The 11,393-nt window shown below is 37.8% G+C and overlaps 1 protein-coding gene across 1 annotated transcript in view; it reads left to right on the plus strand.

Annotated features, from left to right (window-relative positions):
• The window catches only part of VIPR2 (vasoactive intestinal peptide receptor 2), a 78,457-nt gene extending 69,140 nt beyond the window's left edge, over positions 1-9,317 (plus strand). Inside the window, exons 9-13 of the mRNA XM_034402463.3 lie at positions 826-895; positions 3,817-3,908; positions 4,024-4,147; positions 4,235-4,276; positions 6,781-9,317. Of these exons, the coding sequence (XP_034258354.1) occupies positions 826-895; positions 3,817-3,908; positions 4,024-4,147; positions 4,235-4,276; positions 6,781-6,954 (502 nt within the window). The 3' untranslated portion in view covers positions 6,955-9,317. The remainder of the gene's footprint in view (positions 1-825; positions 896-3,816; positions 3,909-4,023; positions 4,148-4,234; positions 4,277-6,780) is intronic.
• The last annotated feature ends 2,076 nt before the right edge of the window (positions 9,318-11,393 follow it).

Here is an 11,393-nt window from a genome sequence, read left to right on the forward strand (position 1 = left end):
AGAAGAATATTCATAGAGAGGATTGAAGTCAGTAAAGATGTGGTAAAAGAACCGCTTTGAATGTCTTCAAGTCCCCAAGCCTTGAGAAGTGCATCCTACAACAGTGAAGTTGTTCGTGGAAGACAGTTGGGACTCCCTTCAAAGTTTGCATGACAAAAGACTGGAGGAGAGCAAGTGTCTTCTTCCTCTTCCTACTTCTTCTTCCTTCTTCTTCCTCCTCTTCCTTCTCTTTCCAAAACAAAAAACAAAAAAAAGATCCCAGTAATTATTGACCAGTCAGCCTAATATTAATAGCTAGAAAGATGTTACAGTAGAGCAAATAATAAGCATGTCATTTGTAAACTTGTAAATGGTGCTTTCATTGCTAAGTGTCAGCATGGTTTTGTCAAAAATAGGTCATATGAGATATTATCATCTCCTTGGACAAGATAATTACTTTAATGGAGTATGGGAATGCTATGTATATAACCTATTAAGAGAAGAAAGTGGAGATGGGTGTGGACCAGCTCATCCTCATCCTTCGAACTAGTGTCAAGAGAGGAGACTGGTGGTGTGTTCATTACACATAGAGCGATTGTTGCCCTGGTACCATTGCAACCCCTCTCCCGTCTATCTATTGGCATACAGTCTAAAAATAATAGTCATTTCTGATTTACAATTATATTGTAGTCCCCTCTGCTTTTTCTATTTTCAAATTTTCTCACAATTTTACTGGAGTTAAGCAAGAATTACATTGCTTAACAATGACACAGGATTTATTATTTTTATTTATTAGGTATCCTTGCTGAAAGAATTAGATTCATTATTTTTTCCTTTTTTAAACAGTTGCTGGGATACAAATGAGCATAGTGCTCCTTGGTGGATTATACGAGTACCAATCCTAATTTCCATTTTAGTAAGTAAATTCAGCATTGGAAATGAATTACGTTAATGTAATTTTTCACACTAGCTTTTTATACCTTGAAATTTCATGCACAAGTGTTGGTCTGGGCAAAAGTCTAATATTTTTCATTATTAATTTTAAATGCATCCTTCAGCACCAGAAGGAGAGGCTGAGGTTCCCACAAAGCAGCTAATAATAAAAATTTAGAAAGAACAACACATTACCGCTATAAAAAGCAATTCCACAGTCCTAAAAACAGCAACAAAAAACCCCAAACATTGATATTCTTTCTATTAAATAATCCCTGGTGAATTTAAAAAACCTTAGCCTGCTTTCTGAAAGAGTAGCTACGTTTTATTTATTTATTTAAATTTATTGGCTATAAGTCCAATGGAATCTGGCCAGTGGGCAAAATTTAAAAAGACATAACTGCCAAAAATATTAGACGGAAAGTCTTTCCCATCATTAGTTCGACAAAAATCAAACATTTTTCCATACTGAATGTTGATATTATAATAACTGCCCCAAATTTAGTTCTTACGTATAACTTACAGAATTATAATTCAACAGTATCTCTCCAAATTGCAAATACATGTTGTCCTTCCACATAGGACTACAATTGGGACAAGAAGTCCTGTTGCTAAGCAAGGCAGCTGTTAAATGAGTCATGTCCAATTTTATGACCTTTTTATTTATTGCTGTGGATGTTAAGCAAATCAACGTACTTCTTAAGTGAATCATGCAATCTTTTAAGTAAATCCAGCTCCCCCTCCCCCCAATTGACTTTGTTTGTTGGAAGCCAGTGGAAAAGTTTGCAGATGGTGAGATCACAAGATCCTGGGATGCTCTAAATATATGCCAGTTGCCAAGGGCCTTGATTTTGATTGCATCACCATAGAGGGTCGTAAGTATGAGGATTGATCACTTTTTCAGTGCCATTATAACTTCAAATGGTTGCTAAACAAATCATTCTAAGCTGACCTGTGTAGAATTATTTACTTGTTTGTTTCATCCTGCCTTTGTTACTTCTACAAATAACTCAAGTCAACAAACATATCCAATACACCTTTGTCCTTCCATTTTCTCTACAACAACAACCTTGTGAGCTGAGTTGGGCCAAGAAAGATCACCCAGCTGGCTTTCATGGCTAGGGTGGGACTTGAACTGACAGCCTCTTGCAGTGCTGAAATCTAAAATGTGTTACTACGGGTTCTGTGGGCGTGGCTGGGGGGGGTAATGTGACTGGGTGGGCGTGGCCAATTTTTTTTCTTTTAAAACCATTTTTTCTACAACCTCTTCAGTGAAGAGGTTGTAAAAAAATGCTTTCAAAAGGCTCTGACAATCCCAGCTGAGTTGCCTGATCGGCAAAGGCTTTTTTTTCTTTTAAAAGCCTCTGCCAATCAGGCAACTCAGCTTGGATTGTCAGAGGCTTTTAAAAGAAAAAAAAACCTCCGCCGATCAGGCAACTCAGCTTGGATCGTCAGAGGCTTTTAAAAGAAAAAAAGCCTCTGCCGATCAGGCAACTCAGCTGGGATCATCAGCTGACGATCCCTTTGACGATCCCAGCTGAGCCGCACGATCGTCAGAGGCTTTTAAAAGAAAAAAAGCCTCTGCCGATCAGGCAACTCAGCTGGGATCATCAGCTGACGATCCCTTTGACGATCCCAGCTGAGCCGCACGATCATCAGAGGCTTTTTTTTTTTTTTACTTTTAAAAGCATTTTTCGGCCGAAGAGGTTGTAGAAAAAATGCTTTTAAAAATTAAAAGAAAAAGCTCTGATGATTGTGCGGCTCAGGTGGGGGTGGGGGTGGGGGTGGGGCAGGGATTTTTGCTACCAGTTCTCTGAACCACCCGCCTCCATCACTACCGGATAGGGCGATCCGGTCCAAACCAGGAGCATTTCACCCCTGGCCTCTTGCTTTTAGCCTTGTACCTTAGCCACTAAACTGGTTTATGATGTGTAATACTAGTTATATTACACTAATGTAATATTAGTGTTAATGACAATAATATGGTGGTAGAAATGATGGAAATAGGACTTTAGTAAAGGACCAGAAGAGAATCTTATTGTAGCTCCTAATTTAAGGAAAGAATATAATTCTGAGACAGACGAATGGATAGGTGTATTTATACAGAGGCCTGTCTATCTCTCTTTGTAAGAGTTCATTTCATAAAACCCTACCTAAAGGTCAATTAATCTTTTCAAAAGATTCAGAAGGATAAAGTTATTATAAATATCTTTTCCCTCTCTTTAATTATCTTGCAATGTCTTTATAAAAAACTGAATATTCATGGACAAGTTTGTGGTTGGTAGGTGATCAACTCTTAAAATTCAGTCCAATATTGATTTTTTTACCCCAAGATAAGCTTCCCTGAATTCCCTGTGAATTGATTCTAAGTGGATGAACATATGAATGAATCAGGTGGTATTCAGCCAGTTCAGACCAATAGTGGAAATTGCAGGTGTACCCGTCCCGGCTCTATGCAGTCCTATTTAGGCATGTTTTTGAGGCCGGGTGCATGCGTGGAAGGGACACGGACACGGGGCAAACCGGTAGTAACAGAATGTGAAACTCACTGCTGGAATGAATTATATGCTTTCAATTTGATGTATATTTAACTTTTAATATATGGTGTTAGATACACCAAAATGTAATTCTTTCTATATTTAACTGTGAGCACATTTTAATCTGCATGTTAAGGCAATATTTTTCATCTTTGCAACTTTAAAATAGATGAATTTCAACTTCTAGAATTTGGTCTGGGAATTCTGGGAGTTGAAGTCCATCTATCTTAAAGTTGCCACAGTTGAGAAACACTGCAATAAGTTTCTTTTTTTTCTTCTGAACATCATTACAGGATTTAATTTATCAGTGAACGGTTGGAAGAACTATGCATTATGATTATAAATGCCTCTGTTAATTCTTTCATAGGTAAATTTTATCATTTTCATTAGCATAATAAGAATTCTGCTGCAGAAGTTAAGATCGCCAGATGTGGGAGGCAATGAACAATCACAATACAAGTGAGTGAAATGCAGGGCTCTGTATGTCTCTTGATGGAGGCCCCTGTTAGAAAAACACAAATCAGAGGATCTCTGACGTATCCTAATGGGCTTATTTTATGTGTTTATTTTTAAGGAGACTTGCAAAATCAACGTTGCTTCTGATTCCGCTTTTTGGTGTTCACTATGTAGTGTTTGCAGTCTTTGGCGTTTCAGACTACCATCAGATGGTTTTTGAATTATGCCTGGGTTCTTTTCAGGTAGTAGCCAAGCAAGTTTTCTTCTTAAAATAATTCTGATTTAATTTTATTGCTGTGTTTTAACTTTTTAATACTTTGCTCTTGCAGGGACTAGTTGTTGCAATCCTGTACTGCTTTATGAACAGTGAAGTAAGTTTATATCTTCTTGGGATAAGATTGGGGGCAGTGACAATATTTCAGGAAATTATGCTGTTGTTTAGTTGTTGACAGAAGCCCTAAGATTCACTTTCCAGTATATGGCGGTAGGACTGAGAAAGGGCCATCTGGGCAGGGGGATCACTTCAAGTGAGAGTAGATGGAACCTTGTTTTAAACATTTCAAAAACCATAGCTTGTTTTAAATCATAGTTTGTTAAAGAGACGGTTGTAAAATGAGTACTTTGTCACAGATAGGAGTGGAATCAAGAATTCCCTTCTTTCCTGGTTATATTATTTGAACACGGGTAACTTCCTTCCTTCCTTGCTATTTTTAAAAATGTATTAAACCTGGTTCAGCGTTACATTTCTATTGTGTGTTTCCATCTTCAAGCTAGCCACCAATTTTCCAGAGTGTGGTTAAAAGAGGCTCCAGGAGCCCCTCGAATGAGTCTGAAGGCCACTTCTTGCCTTAAAGTATAGTTTACAAATCACAGTGCCTGGATATACTGTATTTTTCAGACTATAAGATGCTCCGGACTATAAGACACACCCAGCTTTTGGGGAGGAAAACAAGGGGGGGGAAAATCTGCCTCTGTCTCCCAGCATCCATCTGGTATTCATCTGGCCTGTTTGCCGCGCCCTGTTCACCGCTGCAGCCCATTTGCTGTTGCCTATTCAGCGTGGCCCATTTGCCGTCACCCATTCAGCACAGCCCGTTCTAGAATATTTGATTGGTGCCTCACCAACCCCCTCCCCCTGCCGCAATATTCGGAGTATAAGACACACAGACATTTCCACCCACTTTTTTGGGGGGGGGAAGTGCGTCTTATACTCCAAAACATACGGTAGCTAACATACTGTTGGATTAAGCAAAATGCATCCTGGTATGACATGTGAACCCAACCATTCAGCTAACCGGAATAGTGCAGGTTTCTGCAGGAAGGCCTTTTTCCCAAAAAGATGGAAATGCAAAGCAGGAGAGGTATGACTCTGGCGGGAAACATTGTATTTTTGCAACCCAAATCAAGCACCAATCCAAACTTGAAACATGGCTGGTGAAGACTAATAGGGAAAAATTGGGTTCTTCAGTAGATAGGATTGTAAATGTCTAGAGTAAAATAAGGAGAGTGTTGGATGATTTGTTGAGATTTTATAAGCTCATGCTTGTGACATTAGGGAAGCATCTACCCACCTTCCCTTCTGTGGGCCTCTTCCTCAGTTATCTTTGATTTTTTTTCAAACATCTGGATCCTTTTTTGCTTTGGTAGGATGTATCCAAAACATTTAAGCTTTAGCTTAAGTGTTACTGCTTCTACTGAACATTAATTGGATTCAGCGCCACCAAAAAGTAAATATAGTGATAACCTGCAAGTTTTTAATCAGCTAGCAACTATCTTTTTCTGCTGGGAGTTACTGGGTGAATAACTTTCAGATATTTTCAGATGCCTGTAATCTGCTGGGTTTTAATTTGGCACTAACCCAAAATTTGGAAGTAAAAGTTCCTGAGCTAAGAGAGATTTAGTTTCAAATAAGCATGCCTAATTTTCAGTATGTAATTAAATTTTTCCTGTTTGCTTTTAGGCTCAAAATCTTTGCTTAGAAGTTAAGAGAGAGATAAAAAGTATCTTGAATTCAGTTTTCTTGGCAGCTAAAGAAACATGTCCCTATTGTTGATAGTATTGCTTTTCTTCCCAGGATGTTTGGGTTTTTCTCAGTCTAGTGCCAAATCGATTTGATTGGGTGTTTTTTTTTTCACCGCCACTTTAACACCTTTAGATTTGAAATGCTTTGAATAAATGAGCTTTGTATTTTTTTTATTCTTTTATCAGCACCCCAATTATAGTGCAGCATATTGTCAAGAAATTTCAATACATAGCATAACAAGTTGTATTTATAAAAAGTAACTATAATGCAGTTTTATTAAATGTGGGAACCTTCGTATAATTCCCTTTTCCTTTTATTTATTTATTTATTTATTTTATTATTCACATTTCTATGCTGCCCACTCTCCAAGGACTCTGGGCGGTTTACACCAAAGACAGTATACTAAATAGCATATTGCCCCCAGCAATCTGGGTCCTCATTTTACCCACCTCGGAAGGATGAAAGGCTGAGTCAACCTTGAGTTGGTGAGATTTGATCTGCTGATCTGCTGAACTAGCAGTCAGCTGAAGTAGCTGAAGTACTGCACTCTAACCACTGCACCACCTCGGCTCTCATCTTTATCTCACCTTGAGGGGCCCTTGGAGTTCTCTGAGCTTGGTGGTTTTCTTGCAGACATTTCATTACCCAAACGAGGTTAACATCATCAGACTGAAACGCCTGCAAGTAAACCACCAAGCTCAGAGAGCACCAAGGACTCCTTATTTCAACTAGGAACTACTGTACGTATATTATCTTGTGTTGGCATATTGCATATTCAAGCACGTTTTTAATCCCACAGTGAATTAATCCCAGCTCTGATAAATTCCATGCGGGTTTCCTGTTTGCTTTTAGGTTCGAGGAGAGCTGAAAAGAAAATGGAAGAGCTGGTGTCTGAATGAAAGAATGAGCCGCGATTACAAAGTTCACAGATCTTCTGTTTTTCCAAATGACTCAGAAGGTGGACCCCAGTCTCATAGCAATTCGGCCACACAGTTTTCTTCTCAAACGGAAACCTCGGTGATATAAGTCATCTAGGGGCCTACAGAAAAACTATGGGGCGTGTCCCTGGGTACATAGTTCATTCATTGTGCTATTTTCTAATGTGTAGAGTTTGTACTCCACTTTATCTGTATGTCGAGATAGAGGGATTTCCAGCCTAATGACAGCTATCTTTTGTACTTGCTTTTAGAACTTGGTTATGATGAAACCCTTTTTCCTCTATTAATTCCCCTACCCCGAAACTGTGTACGCTGCAAATAGCTGTAGTAGTTTAATAGTCACCATTCACATTTGGTTTAAACTTCTGGAAAGTCATCAAATCATGCAGCAATTAGTCTCATCTGTTGAAGAAATGTTTCTTTTTACAAAGTTTGTTCCAAAGACTATATATATATATACCGTTCTTGTCCTTTTGCAGAATCTTGACTCTCATTGGAGTAAATTCTGTGCAGGTAGTCCTTTTTAGCAACCATAATTGGGACCAGCAACTTGATCATTAAGCAAAATGATCTCTTAAGTGAAACATGATTTTATGATCTTCAGCTTTCCTTTGCTTCACAGACCTATGAAGCTCTTAAATGGGAGAACTGGTCACAGAATTACTTTTTCATTACCATTGTAATTGTGAACAGTCACTAAGCAGGATAGTCGCTAAAGGTGGACTACCTGTAGAGAAGCATGCTGCTGATATTTGCAATATCGTTTGATAGTAACCATGAATTTGCTTGGTCTTTAGAACCTAGAAGGATCATATGTACATAGCTCTGGCTTTCCATCCCAAACAAGCTATTTACAGAGGTGTGATTATGACCATAGTATTGGGGCTTGTGGTCACAGCTTGTTTGAGTTGTCATGTAGGTGAACACTTGAAGGGATTTGAATGCAAAGTAAAAATGGAAAACTAAATGTTAAGTGTTTGTGGCTTATCACAGCAGATTGTACTTTCCTGGCACGATGGAATAGATTGGAAAACATTTGAAAAAGGAAAAAAAATTCAGCATCAAACTTTTTTTTTTTTTTTATGTTTCTGTGATCTTCCAGATGCTGTCATTTATCAGTTTTCTCATATGTTGGTTTTAATACTATTTATTGTGTGCCTTTTTTTATATTCCCTATAATTTAAAGTATTTTGACTATTCCCAAGGCTTTCCTTTTTGTTAGCTTCTGTGGATTTCTGTAAAATAAGACTAAAGCACTTAAAGCGATGTCCCTGCCACCCTCCATAATGTTGTCCGGTTTTATTATATTTCCATTTGTTTTTAACACCTTGGCCATGGGATCCCAACAAAAAAATTTCCAATCTCTTTTTTATGAAGAGAGGGGCCATCAACACTAAAAGTGTAGTCATAAAAAAAGTCTTCTATTTTCAGATGTGTTGGGTTTGCAACTTCCAACACAACTTGTTTCATTAGGTTGCGCTTTTATAATGCTTGAAAAAAACAATGACCAACTGAAAAAAACAATGACCAACTTTTGTGCGTAGGGCCAGCAGCGGACCCCAAAACAAATAATTTCCCTGAGTAGTTTCATTTCTAGATTAATATTTATTATAGTATTTCAGCCAGAATAATAGTAACTCAATTATTTTCAGTTTTAGGGTGCCTCGTCCATTATACTGTGTCTCTGATCTGCGTTGCCTCTACAAGGAATGAGTCTAAAATACTTTGCTTTAGAATATTCAGCATATTTCATCTATTTGATGTCAATGACTTTTACAACACAGCCATATTATAATATTCTGGTGGTCCTGAATGGAAATAAGGCATAGTGATGAGCTAAAGGAATATTTTTCAAGATGCTGGGCTTTAAGTGCATTTGACTATTATTCCCAGACTTCCTTGTCAGCCAGAAAGAATACTGGGAGATATTATTCACACACAGTGGTCCTTATTTATCTACTGCCTTTTTCACAGTTACAGCATTGGTGAAAAAGTAACTTTGCAACCAATTCTCACATTTAAAACCTTTGCAAGGTTTTAAAACAAAAGAAAGCTGAAATAATATAAGCACAGTCACCAGTTTTACTAAAAAAGTGTTTTACTTAATTGCTATTCCCTGTTGTGATTGCTAAATGAGAATGATCTGTGTTTGAAATCTCCAGATTCTAGATCGGGGCTGTCAAACTCACATTGTCATGGAGTCATCACGTGACGTATCACAACTTTTTCCCCCTTTGCTAAACTGGGCGTGGCCATGGCCAGCACATGACACATCCGGCCCACGGGCCACGAGTTTGATACCTTGCTCTAGATGGTTTGTCTAAAACCAGTTAATATGCTTGGAATAGCAACTTGCTTTAAAATCAGAAAGTCAGGCATATATTCCTGGAAGCAGGTTCCATAAATTCTTCAGAGTGTTTCCTCTCTTTAGCTACCCTGTTTCCCCAAAAATAAGACCCAACCAGAAAATAAGTCCTAGCATTATTTTTCAGGATGCTCGTAATATAAGCCCTACCCCCAAAATAAACCCCAGTTAAGATTGTCAGCCAGATGGATGCATTTAGTACTGTATATCCCCCAAAATAAGACCCAACCAGAAAACAAGCCCTAATACGTCTTTTGGAGCAAAAAAATAATATAAGACCCGGTCTTATTTTCGGGAAAACACAGTATTGTATGAAAGCTGGTCTATGTATGCTGAACATTTTTTTTTTATTAATTAGTCTTCCTTTTATTGCCCCTAGAATGAAAAAGCTAGTTTTCTTAAGGAATGCACCCTCTTATAAAAGGTGAAATAAAAAAGCATAATTCTGCATACTCATAATGCTTTTTTGGTTTGATATAACTGTCTTTCTATGTTATCTTTTCCAATTTTCTTTTTTTTTTTCAGTGTTCTTTTCCAGTGTTTTTCAAATTGAAAATTGATTATTTTTCTTGAATTGAGTTTTTCTTGTTGGATCCATTTCTAAAAAGTTGAATAAGATCCAAACTGTGGAAAGAATTAACTGTAATTAAATTTTTAAGGTTTTTTTAATAACAAGATGAAAAATAAAAATTGCTTTTTTCTAGGATTGTTTTAGTTTTCTAGTCTAGCCTTCAAATTTAGTCTTTCCAAATATTAGCCTAAATTTAAGTTTAATTTAATCATCCTATGTTGGCTAGGCATAATGACAATCAATTTTTTAAAATAAAAGATGCATTGGAAACCATTTTTATATAACAAAACAGATTGAAAACCTAGCACCTCATTATAATTTGTAACCTTATTACAACATATAGGCTCAGGTTGTTTACAAGTAAGATTAAATGGAAAAAATCCACATTTTTCCATTTAAAAATTCTAGGGATATGGCTGTGCTTGGTGGCCATTGGACAAACTTAAACATCAATAGAGTCTTAAGATGGATCAATGGCTGTGTTTTTCCATAATACTCCTGCGACTTAAAGGAGCTGAAGTCAGTGCTCCAATCAGGAACTGAGCCTTCTCCCCAGTTTTTCTGGCTGATAAAGGAACCTTGGTGGCGCAGCAGACTAAAGTGCTGTTAAGTAGCACTTAGCTGCCAGCTGCCTGCAATTACTGTAAGTTCGAATCTCCCCAGGCTCAAGGTTGACTCAGCCTTCCATCCTTCTGAGGTAGGTAAAATGAGGATCCGGATTGTGGGGGCAATAAACTGACTTTGTATAAAAAGAATACCACTTTTTTGGGGGGGGGCGAAAGCCCTACTAAGCAGATATATACAAAAGTATGAAGGCTATTGCTTAACGCATTGTAAACCGCCCTGAGTCTCCAGAGAAGGGCAGCATATAAATCGAACCAATAAATAAATAAATAATAAATAGCTGCAAATTTATTAGCCCCAGCCTGATCTTGAGGCTCCATGATGGTCAACTGCCCTGCTGATACAGATGGTCCTTAACTTACAACTATTTATTTAATAAGCATTTAAACTTACAGTGGTACTGAAAAAAGTTCCTTATAACCAGTCCTCACACTTAACAACTGTCGTGCCAGGCCTACAGTCACATGATCAAAATTCAGGCACTTGGCATTTGGCATGTACTTATGATGGTTGCAACATCCCAGGATCATGTGATTGCCATTTGAGACCTTCCCAATCAGCTTTTGACAAGCAAACAGTGGGAGAACTGAGAACTGAGGCAACTGTAGTGATTTGCTGTAGTGATTTGCTTAACAACCATGCCAAAAAAGGTAAAATTGGGTGTGACTCATTTAACAACTGCCTTGCTTAGCAACGAAAGTTCTAGTCCACATTGTGGGCATTAGTCAAGGGCTATCTGTGTAAGGCAGGAATGAATCCCAGATAGTGAGATACTACAGCAGCACTATAGCCATTCCAGTAGTGTCTATTCTCAATTTTACCCCAACCCATCCCCAAATACAGCTAATATTTTGTAACTATCTGGCAATTGCTGAATATATCAAATTATAAATATTGTTGGAACTAAGGGCTAGGTAAGTCATTTGTAATATGACTTTACATCGCAGTGCTGCTGACTGCCTGTTCA

Source organism: Pantherophis guttatus, chromosome 4 (genome assembly GCF_059756535.1).
Source record: "Pantherophis guttatus breed Tessera chromosome 4, ASM5975653v1, whole genome shotgun sequence".
NCBI classification, from domain to species: domain Eukaryota; kingdom Metazoa; phylum Chordata; class Lepidosauria; order Squamata; family Colubridae; genus Pantherophis; species Pantherophis guttatus.